Source organism: Podarcis raffonei, chromosome Z (assembly GCF_027172205.1).
Source record: "Podarcis raffonei isolate rPodRaf1 chromosome Z, rPodRaf1.pri, whole genome shotgun sequence".
Classification (NCBI taxonomy): domain Eukaryota; kingdom Metazoa; phylum Chordata; class Lepidosauria; order Squamata; family Lacertidae; genus Podarcis; species Podarcis raffonei.
Genome location: NC_070621.1, coordinates 50,951,758 through 50,973,995, shown reverse-complemented (window position 1 = coordinate 50,973,995; position 22,238 = coordinate 50,951,758). Strand labels below are relative to the sequence as shown.

General features: G+C 44.9%; 2 protein-coding genes across 4 annotated transcripts in view; one reads left to right on the top strand and one right to left on the bottom strand.

Annotated features, from left to right (window-relative positions):
• Positions 1-14,177, top strand: part of LOC128406697 (UDP-N-acetylglucosamine--peptide N-acetylglucosaminyltransferase 110 kDa subunit) — a 79,539-nt gene extending 65,362 nt beyond the window's left edge. For both annotated transcript variants that reach the window (XM_053374273.1, XM_053374274.1), the window contains exons 19-22: positions 6,460-6,612; positions 10,275-10,527; positions 11,143-11,266; positions 12,149-14,177. In XM_053374273.1, the coding sequence (XP_053230248.1) occupies positions 6,460-6,612; positions 10,275-10,527; positions 11,143-11,266; positions 12,149-12,323 (705 nt within the window). In that variant the 3' untranslated portion in view covers positions 12,324-14,177. The remainder of the gene's footprint in view (positions 1-6,459; positions 6,613-10,274; positions 10,528-11,142; positions 11,267-12,148) is intronic.
• The window catches only part of LOC128406711 (P2R1A-PPP2R2A-interacting phosphatase regulator 1-like), a 328,756-nt gene that overhangs the window by 86,740 nt on the left and 219,778 nt on the right, over positions 1-22,238 (bottom strand). The gene's annotated exons all lie outside the window — the stretch shown is intronic.

The following is a 22,238-nucleotide window of genomic DNA, read 5'->3' as shown; positions in this document are numbered from 1 at the left end:
TGACTTAGAGGCAAGCTTAATGGACCCCAACGGCCACGTTCCAAAAATAGGGACGAGAAAGACCCCTCTCTTGTTGTATGCGGATGACGCGGCCATCCTCTCCCGAACCAGACCTGGCCTGAACTATCAACTAAGGAAATTCTGAGACTACTGCTCTGGTAATGGGTTATCCATCAGTTATGAAAAATCTAAAGTCCTGGTGTTTGAGAAGAGATTCTCCCTGAGTAAATGGGTACTGGACGGTCACAAACTAGAGCAGACCAAATTCTTCCGGTACCTAGGACTTCTGTTCCATTATTCCAAGCCCTGGAAACATCATTGGCAAACCGCCTATCAATGGCGGAGGTAAGCAAACTGGCTATACTTCAATTCTTTTATACAATGGGAGGCCATTATGTTCCATCAGCCATTAAGGTATTTAATGCAAAATCTGTCTCTCAACTCCTCTACGCCTCAAACGCCTGGTTCAATGGCTCATTCTCCAGGTTCAATGGCTTCCAGGCAAAGTTTCTCCAGTCCAAATTGTGTTCCAAATGCAATACTATTTTTCAAAACAGGTGAATGTCCTCTATCAACTAAAGCATGGTGGGCTGGCCTGAGATACTAGCTCAAGATCTGTGTCCTTGGCCTAGGGAAGGGCTTCCATACCTTCCATACCTAAACAACGAGGAGTTTGCCAGCTCATAGATGAAAATGATGGTTAGAAAAGCCACTTGGCTTGGTATGCCACCTTCTCTCCTGTACCATCTGGGCTATGATACTGCCTTTGAATCTCTGAGGCAAAGCCTCTGGGACATATCACATAGTGATCTCCGATCTCAATCTCATGTTATCTGTGGCCCATTAGAAGTAGGAATTCACTATGGGTTCGAGTTTCAGACACCTGCATGTCTTAGAAATTTGTCTGTACCAACATACCGGCGTCTTTTCACCCAAGCCAGATTAAATGTATTCCCATCAGAAGTGTTAAGCGCCAGACTGAGAGGTGTTGTTGTTGTTGTTGAGTTGTTTAGTCGTGTCCGACTCTTCGTGACCCCCTGGACCAGAGCATGCCAGGCACTTCTGTCTTCCACTGCCTCCCGCAGTTTGGTCAGACTCATGTTTGTAGCTTCGAGAACACTGTCCAACCATCTCGTCCTCTGTCATCCCCTTCTCCTTGTGCGCTCCATCTTTCTCAACATCAGGGTCTTTTCCAGGGAGTCTTCTCTTCTCATGAGGTGGCCAAAGTATTGGAGCCTCAGCTTCAGGATCTGTCCTTCCAGTGAGCACTCAGGGCTGATTTCCTTCAGAATGGATAGGTTTGATCTTCTTGCAGTCCATGAGACTCTCAACACTCTCCTCCAGCACCATAATTCAAAAGCATCCATTCTTTGGCGATCAGCCTTCTTTATGGTTCAGCTCTCACTTCCATACAACGCTACTTGGAAAACCATAGCTTTTACTATACGGACCTTTGTTGGCAAGGTGATGTCTCTACTTTTTAAGATGCTGTCTAGGTTTGTCATTGCTTTTCTCCCAAGAATCAGGCGTCTTTTAATTTCGTGGCTGCTGTCACCATCTGCAGTGATCATGGAGCCCAAGAAAGTAAAATCTCTCACTGCCTCCAGACTGAGAGGTATCCCTTATCAAAATAGGATCTGTGTGCGCTCTCAGGACGTCGACTGCATGAGGCATATTTTATTGCATTGCGGACAATATGATCAAGCTAGGGAACTATAGATTAAACCACTATTGGCAAATCGGCTGGGTCAATCTGAAGCCTACTATATCAACAAGTCCAATGATATCACAGTCCAATGATATCACTATTGGCAAATCGGCTGGGTCAGTCTGAAGCCTACTATATCAACAAGTCCAATGATATCACAGTGGCCGTGGCAAAGTTTCTTTCAGTAGTCATACAAATCAAAGATCAACATACCCATGACTAAACAAATAACGCTTCGGTCTCCCTTCTCTGGGGGGTTGTCTGTATGAATCTATTTTATTCTGAATCCATGTTATGGGTCGTTGGACCACAATAAAGATGATGATAATAAAAAAGCGCAACAGCTTCAGCTCCCCCCAAAAAGCTCAACAGTTTGGCTCCCTAAAATAAGGAGGAGGAGAAGAAGAATTTTTATTTGTACCCCACCCTTCCCGTCCAGAGCCAGGATCAGAGTGACTGCTATCATATCAATAATACAATGTCCATAAAAAGAAGCAAACGATCAATTAAAATGCACCCCAAAATTAATTCAAATAAATTAAAGTTAAAAGGGAACAAATGGCCATCCTCAGGTTAAAATGGAAAGTGGTTAATACTCACCAGAACAAACTGTTTCCCCCAATATTATAAGGACCTGTGAGCCTCCTTGTTATTCTACAAAGAGAAAATGAGACTAAAAAAAAAGCTCCACAACTTCTGGTCGATCCAATGGGCAGTGTTTTGTTTTGTTTAAATAGTGGAAATAGATTTCAGTCCCTTGGAAGTTGGACATGCCCGCTTTATTTTTATTTTTTTTAAAGATATTTATTGAAATTTTCAACTTTTAATACATTAAAAAAGAATCAAAAAAGGAAAAACAAAAAGGTTTAAAAACACATAAAGTTCACAATCCTTATTTTTCTATAACATATTTCCCTGACTTCCCCACACCTCCCCTTCTTATATTCTAATTCAAAATGTTAGTTCAGTAAGTTCTTATCCCTAATTTTAACCTTTTTCTATTTAGTTCATTTTTAAAAAGCAATTTTGCCTTATCCATACTAAACACAATACTAACGTCGACCCAATTTCCCTTCCACAAATTCCCCAATTTTCATACAAATAACAAAATAAAATAAAAATAAAACAGATTGTAATTATACACCCTTTGGATTCCCAAACTCCACCCCCCCCCTTTCCCGGTTTCAATCCCCAACAAATGTCCATCAGTCTTAGTCTACTATCAGCCTGGAGATCTCACGTCCGAGGCTCTTAATTCTCTCTCAATTCCTCTCTGCCGGTTTTTTTTATAGTCCTTAATATTAAACACCAGATCTCGGAGAAGCTCTGGCCCAATGGGATCCATGTTTCTTCCAGCCAGACCTCCATACTTAAAAGTGGAGCCCGAATCATGTTTCTTATTCCTTTCAAGTCCAAATGTCCCCAAAGCTCCAACTTCCACCTTAAGCAAATTTGTAATCCTTGGGTCTTCAGATCTCCACATGAGGAGATCTCTCCATTCTTCAATCTCCAATTCAAGCCAGATTTTCGACATCAAGTTCTTATTTTCCTTTGTAGCCATCATGTCAGGCTTCTGGCTCTCCTTTATCATCTGCAAAGTTACAGCTCCTCCTTCCTTTTCCTCAGGAACAACATATATCTCCTTCTCCACACTCTCAAAGCTCTCAAGTTTCTCTTTTTGTCCAGCTGCATGGGCTTCCTGAGTCAAATCCTTATCAAATTCAGTGATGTTATTTACTGTTAAGTTCAGAGTTGCAACATTTGTAGCCAAAACATCAATTTGGCCTTGTAACTTTCCCAAGAGAACAAAAACTTTGTCCAACCCAGCCTGAATTTTCCCTCCTCCAGCCATTCTTGTAATGTCCCAAATCCCCCTCTAGAGGGATTTTGGTAACTTAATATTCCTTCCAATTCAAATCCAAAAATCAAGTTAGTTTGTAACAGTTCTTCCTTGTTTTCAACAAATTGTAACCAAATTGTAGCAAATATAGCCAGCAGAAACAACAGAAACAAAGTTCTCTTTTCCCGTCTTGACAGCTAAATTTGACAGCTGTCAAACTCTTCAATACCTCATCAGCAGGCTCTCTCGCGGAGCACTCCCGGGTCCGGGGGGGGGCGGCACTTCAGCTCCCAAGATTAGCTCTTTATCCTCCAGTAAGATTACTTATATTGCCAAATCGTGAAATTAATGTCTTTTACCAAGTAAAAAAGAAAGGGTTCTCTTGACCTTAGTTAGCAGGTCCTTGCTTTAAATTATTTACAAGACGGGGAGACGGACTTCCTGTTTGCGCCTTCCCCGATCGTGCCTAATTTAAAAAAAAAAAATTCTTTCCAATTTCCGTACTACTCACGGGTTGTTGCTTTAAAGTCCAATTGTTCACAAAAAGAAGTCAGCGCTCTCCGACCATGGCAATGCGGCTTCACTCCGCAGGAGAAGCAGTCGACTCTCAGCACCGCGCCGCTCACCCCGTCCCCCGCTCCGAAGCCTTTAAAAAGGCTCCTTCACAGGTCGGGGGGGCGCAAATGGTGCCCGCCAAGTCACCAGGTTCACAGGCTTCACCACCTGTGATTTTTGAGGGTCCCCGCGTCGCCGCAGCGGTCAAGACCCAATCCTGCGGAGCCGATTCCCTCCGGAGCTCGGAGGGAATCCGCCATTAGCCGATGGCGCTAACCCGGAAGTTGGACACGCCCGCTTTAAATCTTTTAAGAGTTCAGTGTAATCTATAGCAACTTGGATGAAAATTAAATAAAAAGGAGTGACTTCATAAAATAGCACCATTCGCAAATAACCAAAATGCAGGGGGCTTGAAAAGGCCTAGTGTTGTTATTCAGTGTTCCTCTTTTTATTTCTATACTGCTTTATGTTTTTAAGGGGGGGAAATCCCAAAGCAGTTGATGTTAAAACATCAAATTAAGCACTCCAGGATAAAACAGCACGGAATAAAGTCAGGTGTAAAGTATTCCAGGTAGAGGGCCTTCTCGGTGCTGGCGCCCGCACTGTGGAACGCCCTCCCATCAGATGTCGAGGAAATAAGCAACTATCTGACTTTTAAAAGAAAACTGATGTTTTTAAACTTTGATGTCTTATTCTGTTTTCGATGTTCTGTTGAGAGTCGCCCAGAGTGGCTGGGGACACCCAGCCAGATGGACGGGGTAGAAATAATAAATTATTATTATTGTTAATGTTACTGTTATTGTTATTATTTATCCACAGGCTCCTTCACAAGCGCTTTCTCTATGGGGAAGCTAAGTTACTAGCTAAGCTATTATTATTATTATTATTATTATTATTATTATTATTATTACTATTATTATTCAGAGCAGCATAATTAATATGAATCTAAAACATTAGCTTAAAGATTTCAAGATAAAACATTACAAGAGAGGTCAAGTATAGATTGCACACATTTAACGCAGCAAAGTTTAAAAAATCTTAAGATTTAAAACAATATCATTACTGAAGTAGTCGAATATAAAGTGCATATTTAAAACAGCACGATTGGCAAAAGAATGAAATATCACCTGAAGCATAACAGAGATCTGCTGCTAATACTGCCAGCGTTGGTTCATGGCGAGCAGCAACTGTGGAACTGGGTCTGTGATGAGAGACAGCCAAGATAGTAACTTTTAAACAAAAGTTATTTTAAAAATCTTTTTGATTTCATTATAGATAATTTCCCAATAATTCTTTATAATTTTGTAATCCCACCCCATCTGAAAAATGTCCCTTCTATTGTTTTGCATTTCCAACACTTGCTTTCCTTTGCTAATTTAACTGGAGCTAAATACCATCTAGGCAGGGACGTGGGTGGTGCTGTGGGTAAAAGCCTCAGCGCCTAGGGCTTGCCGATCGAAAGGTCGGCAGTTCGAATCCCTGCGGCGGGGTGCGCTCCCGTTGCTCGGTCCCAGCGCCTGCCAACCTAGCAGTTCGAAAGCACCCCCAGGTGCAAGTAGATAAATAGGGACCGCTTACTGGCGGGAAGGTAAACGGCGTTTCCGTGTGCTGCGCTGGCTCGCCAGATGCAGCTTTGTCACGCTGGCCACGTGACCCGGAAGTGTCTCCGGACAGCGCTGGCCCCTGGCCTCTTAAGTGAGATGGGCACACAACCCCAGAGTCTGTCAAGACTGGCCCATACGGGCAGGGGTACCTTTACCTTTACCTTAAATACCATCTAGACATCCTTTTCATATAATTTTCTTTAACCGCCACACATGCTGTCAATTTTATCTCATCCTTCCATCGTTTTCCCCATTCCTCCATCTGGATATTGTGTCCCATCTCTTGTGCCCATTTAATCATAACCGGTTTTTTTAAAAAAAAAATTATATACAAGCATACAAACATACATTTCATACAATCCTTAAAAGTGTTCAGATATACTTACACCCAATCCCACAAATAATTCCTTTTCCCATCACCATCCACCACCCCTCACCCCACCTCTATATGTAACCCATTTAGTGCCCATATTTATCCCCCCCCCCTGCGCTGTTGTTTCTAATGTTTCTAATAGGACACCATGGTGTCCTCTATTTCCAATAAATAAAAATTCTTGCCTATTGATTGGGTTCATGTCCAATCACCAAAGGCAGAAGTTGCCAGAGTGAAATCAATGAGAGACAGCCAATATGGTCAATAAATAAACATTCTGGCCTATTGATTGGGTTCTGATCTGACGCTGCATAGTGTTGAGTCAAAGCTCTGCCCCTTGAGCTTCCTTCTGATCTTTCCTTTCTGGCTTCTCTTTCAGATCAACAACAAGGCGGCGACAGGTGAGGAGGTGCCACGCACCATCATCGTCACCACCCGCTCCCAGTACGGGCTGCCGGAGGACTCTGTCGTCTACTGCAACTTCAACCAGCTTTACAAGATTGACCCAGCCACCCTGCAGATGTGGGCCAATGTGAGTAGCTCCCTGTGGCGAATCAGAAGTCACACTGGGCGCCCACTTGGGAAGACCCAGTCCTCTGAGTGCATGTTCTGGAAGCTGGGCAATAGGGGCAGTACAGGATTCCTTTTGGTGTACCGACCTCCCCGCTGCACCAAGATTCCCTGGCCAAGCTGATTCAGGTCGTGGTGGATGTTCTCCTGGTGACACCTAGTTTGGTTCCCCTCTGCAAGGAGGCGCAACTGATTCGGATGGTCCGCCCCTGCCACCTAATGGATCCAAATGATTTCCAGAGAGTGGTAGGGGGTGCTTTATCCCATGCTGATGGCCTTTCAGCTGATTCCCTGGGGGGCTGCTGGAATGCGGAGTTAATCAGGGCTATCAACCGCCTGGCTCTGAAGCGCCCTCTCCGATTGCATGGAGCCCAGACAGCCCCATGGTTTTCCCCAGAGCTGAGGGTGATGAAACAATCGCTGAGACGGCTAGAGCGCCGGTGGCAGAAAACTCATTCTGAATCGGACCAGACACGGGTTAGAGCTCAACGTCGAGCCTACTGAGTGGTGATGGCGAAGAGGACTTACTTCACCGCCCCATTGCATCTGCAGAAAACAGCAGGAGGAGACTCAGGTGGTTCACAATTTCACAGAACCACCTTTGCCACCGGGGCCTGGGAAAGACCCCAAGATCTCCTGCAATGATTTTGGAAAGTTTTTTGCAGATAAAGTCGCTCAGATTCAGAAAGGGATAGACTCCACTGTGGGATCAGGGATGGGGCGGGAGAGAGCTAAGAGTCCTGTCTAGTCGAGTTGTATGAATCAATTCCAATCTGTTCCACTCGCTTGGACGAGTAAAACCAACCACCTGTCTCCTTGATCCTTGCCCATCCTGGCTCATAAAAGCGAGCCAGGAAGGGCTGGGCAATGGGATCCACTGGGTGGCAAATGCTTCCCTCTGTGAGGGCCATTAAAAGAGGCAGTCATTAAACCGCTTCTTAAAAAACATATTTGGACGCGGCCAATATGGCCAACTATCGCCCAGTCTCAAATCTTCCATTCTTGGGCAAGGTGATTGAGTGGGTGGTTGCAGAACAACTCCGGGCATGCCTGGAGGATGCAGACCATTTGGATCCTTTCCAGTCGGGATTCAGGCCTCATCATGGGACTGAAACTGCCTTGGTCGCGCCGATCAAGGATCTCCAGCGGGCTAGGGACAAAGGTGAAAACTGTTTCTCCTTGCCGATGTAGACAGATTCCTCTGAGCTGGAAGGCCCACCACTTGCCCCCTTGACCTGTGCCTGTCCTGGCTGATTAGAGCATGTCCAGACGAGGTGCAGCCCCCCTGGTGAGATCATCAATCTGGCACAGGGACTTTCCCAGGGGAGTTGAAAGAAGCAATGGTGTGTCTCCTCTTAAAGAAAACATCTCTAGATCCTTTAGATCTATCCAATTACCGCCCAGTTTCGAATCTTCTGTACCTAGGTAAGGTAATTGAGAGAGCGGTTACCGAACATTTTGGTAGGTTTCTGGATGAAACATCCAAGAAGGGTGTTGTCGCTGCGGCACTCCTTGTTGTGTGGAGTGCCGCAGGGCACAATCCTTTCCCCGATGCTTTTCAATATCTTTATGCGCCCCCTTGCCCAGATTGTCCGGAGCTTAGGGCTGAGTTGTCGTCAATATGCTGATGACACCCAGCTTTATCTGTCAATGGACGGCCACCCTGACTCGGCCCCAGACACACTGACCAGATGCTTGGAAGCCGTGGCTGGGTGGCTGCGTGGGAGCCAGTTGAAGTTAAATCCTTCGAAGACAGAGGTCCTCTGGCTGGGTCAGGACAACATGGGGTTGGGGGGCCAACTCCCATCTCTTGCGGGGGCGCAATTAGTGCCAGAGCCTTCTGTCAAGAGCTTGGGTGTAACCTTCGATGCCTCTCTTTCCATGGAGGCGCAGGTTGCAGCCACAGCAAAGGTGGCATTTTTCCACCTCCGCCGTATTAAGGAATTGGTCCCTTACCTCTCTCGCCCTGATCTGGCCACAGTGATCCATGCGATGGTCACCTCCAGGCTTGATTATTTTAACTCGCTCTATGCCCTTGAAGCTGACCCAGAAACTCCAGCAGGTGCAGAATGCCGCGGCGAGGCTCCTTATGGGGTCCTCGTCGCGGGATCACATTCAGCCACTGCACTGGCTCCCGGTGGAGTACAGGGTCAGGTTTAAGGTGATGGTTTTGACCTTTAAAGTCCTATGTGGCCTAGAACCCTCGTACCTACAGGACCGCCTCTCCTGCTATGCCCCGCAGAGGACCTTGAGGTCCACAAATAACAAGACTTTGGAGGTGGTTAGGTTGGTCTCCGCTAGGGCCAGGGCCTTTTCAGCTCTGTCCCAGGAGACCAGGGCCCTGCGGGATTTGACATCTTTCCGCAGGGCCTGCAAGACGGAGCTGTTCCGCCTGGCCTTCGGCTTAGACTCACTCTGACACCTTGTATGGGATTTGGCATATAAATTTTCCCGTGGCTTTTTTGCTGGCCCAAGCTGGCCCATCCAGCATGGATAGCTGGCTCGGGTGAATAGCTGATGTTTCCTCCCTTTATAGTCTTGATTTATGGGCTACTACTAAAATGAGGCTGCATTTTAAGCCGTATTTTAATTAATTGGGTTTTTTTTCTATTACATTTTATTGTAATTTATATTTGATGTTAGCCGCGTTGAGCCTGGCCCTGGCCAATGAGGGCGGGGTATAAATAATTTTTTTATTATTATTTATTGGTTCTGCTGCATCTCTCGGCGGACTTTGATACCATCGACCATAACATCCTTCTGGACCGACTAGAGGGGCTGGGAGCTGGGGGCACTGTTATACAGTGGTTCTGCTCCTTCCTCCTGGGCTACATCCAGAAAGTGGGGGGGGGAATGAGCGTTCAGACCCCTGGGCTCTCACTTGTGGGGTGCCTCTTCCCCCATGCTTTTTAACATTGATATGAATGCACCGGGAGAGATCACCAGGGGATTTGGGGCTGGGCGTTTCCATTAGTATGCGGATGATACCCAGCTCTACCTCTCCTTTATATCTGAACCAGTGAAGGTCCTGTGTGAGTGTCTGGAGGCGCTTGGAGGATGGATGGTGGCTAACGGATTGAGGTTGAATCCTGACAAGACAGAAGTCCTGTTCTTGGGGGACAGGGGAGAGGCTGCTGTGGAGGACTCCCTGGTTCTGAACGGGGTAACTGTCCCTGAAGGACCAGGTGCGCAGCCTGGGAGTCATTTTGGACTCACCTCTGTCCATGGAGGCTCAGGTCCATTCTGTGTCCAGGGCAGCTCCGTCTGGAACACAGGGTAAGACCCCACCTGAAGGAGCATCTCCACCCTGGACTCCGGGGTCCCTCACCCAAGGTCCTTCTGGTGGTTCCCTCCCTGCGAGAAGTGAGGTTACAGGGAACCAGACAGAGGGCCTTCTCAGTGGTGGCTCCCTCTCCCATCAGATGTCAAAGAAATAAACTATCGGACTTTTAGGAGACATCTGAAGGCATCCCTCTTTAGGGAAGCTTTTAATGTTTGATGTTTTATTCTGTTTAATATTCGGTTGGGAGCCACCCAAAGTGGCTGGGGAAACCCGGCCGGATGAGCGGGGTAGAAATAATAAATTATTATTGTTATTGTTAATGTTATTGCTATTACTTGCAGATTCTGAAACGTGTCCCAAACAGCGTCCTGTGGCTGCTGCGTTTCCCAGCTGTGGGGGAACCAAACATCCAGCAGTATGCGCAGAACATGGGCCTCCCGCAGAACCGGATCATCTTCTCTCCGGTCGCCCCCAAAGAGGAGCATGTGAGGAGGGGGCAGCTGGCCGACGTCTGCCTGGACACCCCCCTTTGCAATGGCCACACCACTGGGATGGATGTCCTCTGGGCTGGAACCCCCATGGTGACCATGCCAGGTGAGATGGCGGCTCGAGTCGATATTGTGATGATTACGATGATTATGCATGAGTTGGGCCTGGGATTCCCCCCAGGGGGTGTTCTCGGGGATTGTCAGGAGGTTGGCCTATGTATCCCAAGGCAGATGGTTAGGAAGGAAGACTTGGGTTATCCAGTTTGGGCCCTTCTACTTGGGCGCTTCCCTTAATCCACCCAGAAGATGTTCCTCAACAGGGGTCTGCAAACTTTGTCGTTAGGGATAGGGCTTAGGGCTAGGGGGTTAGAAATAGGGACTAGAAATAGGGGCTAGAGATAGGAGTTAGGAATAGAGGATAGGGCAGGGGTCAGCAAACTTTTTCAGCAGGGGGCTGGTCCACTGTCCCTCAGACCTTGTGGGGGTCCGGAATATATTTTGGAAAAAAGAAATGAACGAATTCCTATTCCCCACAAATCATCCAGAGATGCTTTTGAAATAAAAGAACACATTCTACTCGTGTCAAAACACATGTCCGCGGGCCGGATTAAGAAGGCGATTGGGCTGGATCCAGCCCCTGGCACTTAGTTTGCTCAACAAGATGAGGACAGACGATGCTTGCAACGGAGCTTTGTATGACCTGCTGCCCTCCGTTTTGCAGGGGAAACCCTCGCCTCACGCGTCGCTGCCTCCCAGCTCACTTGCCTCGGGTGCCCCGAGCTCATCGCGAAGAGTCGACAGGAATATGAAGACGTCGCCGTGAAACTGGGGACCGATCCAGAATAGTAAGTAGACATGCAACTGGGGTTGGGAGAGGCCGCGGCGTTGGTTGTGCAGCTCACGAAACCTGAAGGTAGCATTCAACATCATGTTTCTTTGGAGAAAAATCTTCCTAGAATACAGTGGCACCTTGGTGCTCAAACGACCCAGAAGCTAAACGCTGCAAACTCAGAAGGAAGTGTTCTGGTTTGTGGACTTTTTCCAGAAGCCAAACTTACTCTGTTTTGAGTGCCACGCTTCCAATTTCAGTGCCACGCTTCCGTTTGCAAAGAGCAGTTGCTAAAGACAGGCACTCATTGAGACATGCTCTTTGCATACTTTATTTTTTATTATTATTATTATTATTATTATTATTATTATTATTATTATTATTATCATCATCATCCTCATCAACAACAACAACAACAGTTTGCAAAGAGCAGGTGCTAAAGACAGGCGAATTATACGTGGATAGTGCCGAGGGTGGACTGGCGATTGGTTGTTGCTGCAAAAATGGGGGGCGTCTCATAGACGGAAAAATAATACAGTATATAAGATTTTATGGACGTGCATGAACACGTATATTAGAAAGGAACCAAGAGGGGGGATTCCTTTTGGGAATCGTAAAATCCTTGTTTTACAGAAAGGTTCCACCTTGCTGGCGTCCTCTTAATTTGGACAATTGGAGGAATGTTTCCTTTTTGCAGTAATAAATATATAAGTATTAGAATGGATCTGAGGGGGGAGCGGAGGGAGGTTGACCCCACCCAAATTACCGTTTAATTTGTTTGTGATTTCCCCTGTTTTTTCCTTTTCTTTTTGGGAAAATCAATAAAATGTTGATTAATAAATGGATTACTAATAATTAATTAATTAATTAATAATAAACGAACGTTTTTCTCACGTAGCCTGAAGAAGATCCGTGGCAAGGTGTGGAAGCAGAGGATATCCAGCCCCCTCTTCAACACCAAGCAGTACACCCTGGAACTGGAGCGGCTCTACCTCCTGATGTGGGACCACTTCTCCGCCGGCCACAAACCAGACCACATCCTCAAGCCCGCCGAGACTGGGGAATCAGCCTAAAGATCCGGAGCCACGGAATATAAATCCTTCAGGATATGTCCCTCCTTCTGGAGCAGAGGGAAGCAGGAGCCAAGGATGTGATTTGGGTGGCAACCGGTGACTCTAGTTCTTGCATGACGGGGAGGCCAGCAATTTCCGACCCCCTGAAAAAACCCTCTTTTCTGGATCGTCTTGCCGCGGGGAGGCGTGAACGGATGGTCAGTTGATTCGGATTTCCCATGAACAAGTCTCTTTTCTCCCCCCCCCCCTTCCTACACAAATCTGGAGCTTTTAAAGATAACATTGTTAAGAATTCCTCTTGTTCCGTCAGTGGCTCTCTTTTAACAGCATTTTAAGTCCGCATCCTTCTTCCAAGGTTGATGGAAGGGATAAACGTGCCGCAGCTTTTACGGGTTTTATAAACCACTCAAACCAACATCCGCTTTCTTAATCTTGGACTTCTCTCTGGGGCTACTGTTGTTTGTTTTTTGCTTCAATTTATGCCGGGTCGACTGTGCAGAAAAAGCAAGCGCAATTTAAGACCTAAAGTTTTGTTTCTTTCAGCTTCAATTCACGCCGGGTCGATTGCACGGAAAAAGCAAATGCAATTTAAGACGTAAAGTTTTGGCTTTTTCAGCTTCAATTCACACCGGGTTGACTGCGCCAAAAAAATGCGTAAAGTGGGGGGGAGGATAGCAACCCGGTGCCAAACTGCGCATCCTTCCAGGGAGGCATCAAATTATGTACAGAGGCGCAGGCCTGCACACCGCCATCAAGGCTGAAAACTGAATAGAAGAGCGTTGGTTTTTGCCCAGGTTGGCGCATTCGGATGTGCGCTTCTCAGTTGATGGAACAATTATGTGCTGGGCCGCCGGCGCTTTGACTTTGTCAAATGCAGCTCTTCCAGGTAAGTATGGGTTTCCGCCTCCACTTTGGCAAGCTTTTTGGAAATATCACGATCGAGCACAAACCTCCTTTTTCACATCCGAAGTATCGCTGACTAGCTTTTAGCCCATAAAATGATTGATTGGAGGGCAAAGCTTGTATCTGATGGGTTGTTTTCCAAATTGCTTCCCTGCCCAACACCGAAAAGATTAAGAGTGGTGCATTTTCTGTGCTCACGGTGGTGCTGCACATGGATCCGCGCCAATAATTTATATCTGTGGCCGGCCTCACGCGCCTTTCGTTATATTCCGAATTTGATCCTCAGGTACATCGCCCTGAGCTGTGCTTAAACCTTTGCAGTTCCCTTTGTTTGGGCTTAATATGGGCCGGATTATATCGATTATTTATATATAGATATCAGCAAGAAGCATTTAGTCGCCCGAGCCCTGGGGTCAACCCTTAAATCTTTGCAGCGCCAGTTGCCTTCGTTTGGGCTTAATATGGGCTGGATTGTATTGATGATCTATATATAGATAATATCAGCAAGAAGCATTTGTCCCGGGCCCTGAGGTTAAATCTTCAATCTTTGCAGTGCCAGTTCCCTTCATTTGGGCTTATTATGGGCTGGGTTATATCGATTCTCTAGATATAGATAATAATATTGACGAGAAGCATTTAGTTGCCCCCGTGCCCGGCGCTTTCTTTTCATGGCGAAGAATTCTGAATTTTGCCGCCGGTGGAGAAAGGCTACACATCTACTTGGGAGTAAACTAGGGAGTTGAGCTTTCGCTTTCAGTCCGGAGATTAGGGAGTTGAGCTTTCGCTTTCCGCCAGAAGAAGATGTCCTGGAAAGGTTAACCACTGTGTGTAGTTTTTAAAAAGGCGAGGGAAGAAGGGGTCTTTCCTCCCGTTGTGTTTCTTTCTGCTTGCTCACTGTAACGGCTTCTATTTCCAGATAAGTGTCAGACAAATAAAAATGAAAATCACTGACTTGGAGCGTTTCTTCTGTTTTTTTTGGCAATATTTTTTATTGAGTTTGCTTATTAGTGTGGTTATTGGATTCATTCTTCAAAACGAGAGGCTGCTTCGCAAAGGAACCTGCCCCAAAACAAGCCCATAAAAATCATCATCATCATCATCATCATCTAATAATAATAATAATTTATACCCCACCCATCTGGCTGGGTTTCCTCAGCCACTTTGGGCGACTCCCTACCGAATAATAATAATAATAATAATAATAATAATAATAATAATAATATGTTGTTGTTGTTGTTATTACTTATTCTCCAGCCACTCTGGGCGGTTTCCAACAAAGATTAAAAATACATTAAAATGTCAGTCATTAAAAACTTCCCTAAACAGGGCTGCCTTGAGATATTACTATTACAGGTGCTTTATTTTTAAAAAAGGGTTAGGATGGACGGGGGGCTGGTCCACTGTCCCTCAGACCTTGTGGGGGGCCGGACTATATTTTAAAATAATAATAATGATGATGACGATGAACAAATTCCTATGCCCCACAAATCACCCGGAGATGCATTTTAAAGAACATTTGACACATTCTACTTGTGTCAAAACATGCTGATTCCCGGACCATCCGCGGGCCGGATTGAGAAGGCGATTGGGCCAGATCCAGCTCCCGGGCCTTAGTTTGCCTACCCATGTCTTAGACCTTATAATTCTCATAACAGCAGAGTGGTGCGGGGTGCTATTTTTGCAATATTTGTAGGAGCTGATCCAGGCTCGCGGAGGAGGAGGAGGAGGAAAAGAAATTAATTAATTTTATACCCCAGCCAAGACCGGGCTCATGGCGGCTAACACCAAATATATAATACATTAAAAACACAATATCAAATTATTAGTTTAAAAAACATAATATCAAACGATTAGTTTAAAATATAGTTTGACTCACATTGGAAATCAAAATCAAATTAAATGGGAAACCACGAACCATAACTGTTGGGGTAAGGAATTAAAAGTTCACCAGGTTTATGCTGGTTTTTTTGTGGGGCATAGGAATTCGTTCATTATTTCCCCCCAAAAAAATCTAGTCCGGCCCCCCACAAGGTCCAAGGGACAGTGGACTGGCCCCCTGCTGAAAAAGTTCGCTGACCCCTGCTATATGCAATCACAGCAGCTGGAAAACTGGAAAGGAAATCACACATGGGGATGCGAAAAAAGTTTTTTTTTAAAAAAATGGAGCAGCATCCATGAAGAATTAAAAGAATATAGGGGGGGGGGGTCGGGGACATTCTTTCTGAGCATAGTTGGAAAGGAGGTTACCACAAGATAGAAAACTAGTCCAACTTCAAATAGGTTGTGATCTACTACTCAGTATCAAAAAATGGCAGTGATCTACCCATTGTCATTCTTCAACTTAAACATACTCTCCCCGCCCCCTCCCTTGACACGTGTTTTAAGCTGTGTTTATTTTACACCCCCTGGGGCCAAACTTCTGTTTGTTGATCTCTCCCACCTGCCCCACCCCAGAAGGTCATTGGCCGGGTTAGTGGAGTGTGCTGCAGAGCTCTCACCGGGTGCTGCTTCTCCGGGCAGTAGCCAGGGCTAGAGAAAGAAGCTCTGAAGTGGGCCAGTGATGTCTGTGTTGTCTGCTCAGGGCAGCAGCAGCACCATCCAAACCATCCAAATACAGACCCAATTAACACTTGCGTGCAGGGTGTGCTTGTGTGGAAGGAGCTGGCTAACTCAATGCGGGAGGGGGGAGTTTAAAGCAGCTCTCTCCCCTCAAGCCCCACACAACAACAGCATCACACACACTACTCTGGCCACAAACAACAAGCCAGGATGGTTGCTTGGCCCCATCCTGCCGCCGCCGCCACCATCACTTTTCCTGGTGAGGCTCCCCACAGCTCTGGGACCAAGCGCAGGAGACTGGCTCAGGAGGTTCTCTGACAGCACCTTCTAGCAGCATCAGGGTTTCCCCAACCCGGAGAAAGGGGCTTCTGATGACAAAAGTGCAGAATGCGTGTGCACAGCTGTCTCCTGGGGGCAGAAGGATCTGAACCAAACAAAAGAGAAGAGGCCTTGCCAATGTCCTAGCAAACCCTCCGCTGCTTAGGAAGGCATGTTTGCCTCTTGTGATGTTACTTTGGTGTCAACTCCGAAGGGTAATTTGGAGCCCTATCCATCTCACTAATTTGTCGCTTGCTTTTAATGCGCCCTGATCTGTTGCCCGCTTTGCAACTTGCTGGCAGGAGATGGAAAGCTCCAACATTAAACTGTTGCTACATCAATTGCCTCTTTCGGGGGAGGGGGCTGGGGGGGCTGAACCCTCCAGTCTCTCCCTCAGTGAGGAGATCCTCCAAAATCAGCAAGCCTCCAAAGGGAAAACTGACATCGGGCAACATCTTGACGTTACCCCACCGCTGCCGTCTGCCCATTGCCAGCCCTCTATTTGTCCTCGTTCAGGAAGAGCCTCTTTCACAAAGCTGTGTATCCATCCGGGGTTTTCAGGGTGGGGGGCTCCACTGCTGCTCTCTCTCCCTCCCTCCAGCTCTCCTTCTGTGAAGACAGCACCCCCCTCCCTACCACACTATCCCCCAAGAGCACAGCGGGAAGGATGGCAAGCCAGCTTCGGAGGAAGGAGCATGAGACAGTCGCTCAAGCTTGCAGCGCTGTGGAGGCAGCAGCAGAGGTTGCAGAGAAAGGCCCTGCGATCGACCAGAAACAACCCCAGGGTGGACTGGGGGCTCAGGATCAATGCGTTGTACACCCGTGCTATAAGCCACGGGTAGGCAAACTAAGGCCCGGGGGCCGGATCCGGCCCAGTCACCTTCAGGATCCAGCCGGCAGACAGTCCGGGAATCAGCGTGTTTTTACATGAGTAGAATGTGTCCTTTTATTTAAAATGCCTCTCTGGGCATAGGATTTGGTTTAGATTCCCCCCCCCCCCAAATATAGTCTGGCCCCACAAGGTCCTAGGGACAGTGGAATGACCCATGGCTGAAAAAGGTTGCTGACCCCTGTCTTAGACCTTTTAATTCTCAAAACAGCAGACTGGTGCAAGGTGCTATTTTTTGCAATATTTGTAGGGGCCGATCCAATCTCGAATAATAAGAATAAGAATAAATAAATAAATTTATACACCTGCCCATCTAGGTCTGGTGGTGGTTTTAATTTTTTTAAAAAAAATTATTGGAATTTTATTTACAACATTACACAACCCCCTCCCAACCAATACACAAATCCATCCTCTTTAAACATGAACATAACACAGTGAGCATAACATACAATAATACAAACAACCAAATAAAAGACTTCCTTTATCCTGTATCTGGCCTCCTTATTTATAAACTGTTTCCTTTATGAATAATTATTAAGATTTTTCTAATTATAACCTAAATATCCACAAAGTCTCCTGCAGACATTAATTGAAACAAGTCCAGGTATAGGGCACTGTTTTGTGAAGTATTCTCTGCATTTCCCCCATGCTTTTTTAAAACTCTTGTCTAGTGTGATCTCTGTCTCTGTTAATCTAGCCAGTTCAATATACTCTTAACAGTTTATCTTGCCATTCCTTTTTTGTTGGCAGTTTCTTTTTTCCAGTTTTTAGCAATTAGGATCCTTGCCGCTCCTGTGGCATAGAGGAATATTTTCTGATCTTCTCTTGCTATACCTGTGTCCGTTATCCCTAGTAGAAAAGCTTCTGTATTTTTCATAAAGTTACACTTAAACATTTTCTTAAGCTCATCATACACTGTGTTCCAGAAGCTTTTGATTTTTTCACAGGTCCACCAAACATGTATAAGTGTCCCCTCTGTTTTACCACACCTCCAGCACAGATTTGTTTTTGTCTTAGCTATTTTGGAAGGTGTTAAGTACCATCTATAAAACATCTTGATTAGGTTTTCCCTCAATACTTCACAGGCTGTAAATTTCCAGTTCTTTCTCCATATTTCTTCCCATGCTGATAAGTTAATGGTTTTTCCAATATCTAAAGCCCACTTGATCATTACCTGCTTGACCTGTTCGTCTTTTGGTATTACCTTATTTGTTTTGTAATAACACTTTTTCTAATCATGAAGGTTCGTTTGAGAAACCTTTTTTTAATATGTCCTGAACACTTCATGTAATTGATGGTACTGGATCCAACCTGTAAGGTGTTGTTTAATTTCCTCATAATTTCCTTAATTACCAATTTATTGTCTTTTCCCCTAATCAGATCTTTATATGTGGCCCATTCTAATTCCATATTTTTCTTTTTTATTGTAATTGCTTCTAGAGGTGATGCCCACCATGGTGTTTTCGGTTCTAGGAGATCCTTATATTTTGTCCATGTTTTATATAACGATTTCCTTATGACATGATTCATAAATCCCGTGTACTTTCCCTGGTGGTGTTTTTTTTAAGGAACCAAACACGTTGCAAATATGGATTCCCCAAATAAATGGGAATAATAATAATAATAATAATAATAATAATAATAATAATAATAAATTTATTTATACCCTGGCTGAGACTGGGCTCAGGGCAGCTAACATCAAATATATAATACATTGAAAACACAAAATCAAACGATTAAGTTTAAAATATAATTCAAGCCACATTGAAAATCAAAATAAAATCAAGTGGGAAACTACGAACCATAGTTTCATAGGTGTAAGGATTTAAAAGTTCACCAGGTTTATGCTGTACATTTCCACGACTGCTTTGCTTTGAATGGCAGGACAACCGGCTGCAGAGAGCTGGCAGTTCCTGTGCCTCCCAGGATTATTAAAAGGATTATTAAAACCGTTTGCCTCTCTTGCCAGGCTCTGGGATGCAAAAGAAAAATGGGTGTCGGACTTCCGGGTTAGCGCCAGCGACGAATGGCGGAGTTCCTCTAACCGGAGGAACGGGCTCCGCGGAAACTGGGTCTCCTGCCGCGGCGAAGGCAGGGACCCGCTAGAAATTCCAGGCGGTGGAAGCCTGGGAACGTGGGGGTTCGGCAGGGCACCAGGAGTGCCTCCCCTGCTTGCGGGGAACCCCTCTGGGGGCTCCGGAGTAAAGCGGGGTGAGCGGCGCGGTGCTGCGAACTGACTGCTACTTTCGTGGAGTGAAGCCGCATAGCCATCGTCGGAGAGCGCTGACTTTTTCCTGCTGACAATTGGACTTCTAAAATAAGGACCCGTGAGTAAAGAGAAGAAATTAGACCTTTAAAAACTGAATTGGATTACAAACGGGGAAGGTGCCAAACAGGAAGTCAACCTTCCTTTCTTTGTAAATAGTCGGAAGCAATTGGGCTTAATCTAAAGCCTGAAAGACTGTGTTTTAACACTTTAAACTTTAAGTTGAAATAGTGAACCCCCTTTTGGAGGGAGAAGAAAAAGGGGGAGGACTTTTGGTTGTTATTCATCTGTGAAAAAAGAGTTGAGAAGTTAATTTTCCACCACTCGGATCCTGGGGACTGGCAGCCATTAAAATAGATGTACTTTGGACTGCTGCTTACAAGTGGAAAAGTGAAACTAGAGTGACACACTGTCTCAACTACTTTTCTTTCTGGTTTAAAAGTTACAACTACCTTTATTTGAACTAAAGCTAAGCCTGGATACAAATAATATTGGTGTACTTTGCAATTACATTTGGCAACTGTATTTGGCAATTGCAATGTGGAAAAATAAAAGAAGATAAAGAGTAGCCATTTCCCCTAGAGGACTTTGTAATTGCTATAAGGGGTGGAATTTTCCAACTTCGAAAAATAAAGCCAGGGGATTAAATTTGACCTTGGGGCCTTGAGTGTTATGGCTGATGAGAAAGAGAAACAGGGAATAACAAGGTCTGGGAAAGTTCTTCGGAGAACATCTGTTTCTGGCCCTCCTGCCTCCTCTGCCTCCTCTGCAACTGCCTCAATGCATACTAAATCAAAGGGAGGAATGACTTTGGAAGATGTTTTGGCACTTGCCTTGACTAAAATAAATGACTCCTTGGAACAAATGAACAAAAAATTGGACCAAAATACACAATCGATAAAAAGTTCAGAACAAACTATTAAAAGTTTGGAGCAAAAAGTTAATTCTAACACAGAAGCGATTGAGACACTAGTCAAGGAATCTAATTTAACTAGACAGACTGCAGAGGAGGTTAAGGAAAAGATCGTCACTGTTGAAGCCAAGGTGGCACAATTAGAAACAGAGGTCCCTGAGGTGCGAAAACAAGTAGAAGATCATAAGGTGCTGTTCTCTATGATCGAGCTTAAAGAGAAACAGACCTGAGGATTCGAGCAATACCTGAACTAGAAAAGGACTCTTTGACCGACTATCTAACGAACGAATTTGCAGCCCACTGGGACCTAGATTTGCAAGAAGACCAGTTTAAAATTGTGAGAGCCTTCAGACTTGGAAGAGGAGGGGAAAAGGAGAAGAACAGAATAAGGGACTGCCTGATCACACTCCGATCTAAAGAAGAAAGGGATAAAATCCTAAGTTGGCACTACGAGAACGCCTTGGTAATTCACCAATCAAAGGTGGAAATCTTTAAAGATATCCCAAAACATCTTTTGGACCTGAGATTTGATTATAAGGACCTGGTGGATCTCCTGAGAAGGAACCAAGTTAATTTCAGGTGGGAGTTCCCTCAAGGCCTCTCCTTCAACTTCAATAATCTTAAATAAGATCTCTGGAAGATAAAATAAAGTTTTTGTACAAATACGAAGAAGACCTACAGAAGGGAACTGGAATAGATTCAACTACATTGGAAAGGAGATCACCAGACAGAGGGTTGGAGCAAAGAACACAGAAGAGAACGTCACCAGGTAAAGGCCCCCTGGACATTTCGGCATTGTCTTTTGGATTGGATTCTCCTGTTAAAGAACCATCGGTACCACCCTCAGAAGAGGAGCAAACTCTGGGAGCGGTTGGGGGAATATCAAAGTAACCACAGGATGGCGTTGCAGGTCCTGAGCTGGAATTGTAATGGTCTAAATATTCCGGAAAAAAGGCGTAGAGTGTTTCATTTATTGAAAAAAGAGCAATTGGACTTGATTTGTCTACAAGAAACTCATGTGACAAGGTTACACAGGAAGCTATTGGGCAATAAAAAACTAGGCCAAGAATTTATTTCATCGGACAAAGTTAAAAAAAGAGGTGTAGTCATCTATGCAAAGGAGAGCCTTCTACCTAAATTTATCTTTAAAGATGAACAAGGAAGATTTATAGCAATTGAAATTCAAACACAAGGAGAAAAATTTTTGATAATAGGCATTTATGCACCTAATGAAGGGAAATCGGAATTCTTCAAGAAGCTGCACGAAATTTTGATGGACTATATGGACTATAACATGATTCTGATGGGGGACATGAATGGTGTAGTATCTACAAATATGGATAAGGCGCAAAGACAAACAATTACCAAAGATGGAAGACTACCAAAAACCTTTTTCGACATGACTGAAAACATGGACTTAATCGATATCTGGAGGGTGAAGAACCCTCTGGGAAGAGAGGGAACCTTCTTTTCTGAGGCTAAAATGACATGGACAAGAATTGATCAAATTTGGGTAACTAGAGGGTTGGCCCCAAAGACTAGCAAAGTGGAAATATGCCCCAAGACCTGTTCTGACCATAATGCGGTAAGGATGGAAATGAAATTGATGCCAACTGGTTCCTTTAGATGGAGGATGAATGACTCTTTGTTTAGGAATGATGAATTTACTAAAAAGGCTCAGAAAACTTTGAAAGACTATTTTGAGATAAATATGAATACGACTGTGGGAAAAAGAGTAATTTGGGATGCAAGTAAAGCTGTTATGAGAGGATTCCTGATACAACAGAATGCAATTAGGAAGAGAATGCAAAATGAGAAAAAAGAAAGAATTTTGGGGGAAATAAAGGAAGGAGAGAAGAAATTGAGGGAAAAACCAAAGTCTCAGGAGATCTTGAAAGAAATAAAGCTTTATCAAGTACAATATATGAAATTGATGAACCAGGAAATTGAATGGAAGATTAAACAGATGAGACAAAAGACATTTGACTCAGCAAATAAGTGTGGGAAATTGCTGGCCTGGCAGTTGAAAAAAAGACAAAAATTAAATACTATTACGAATTTGGAAGT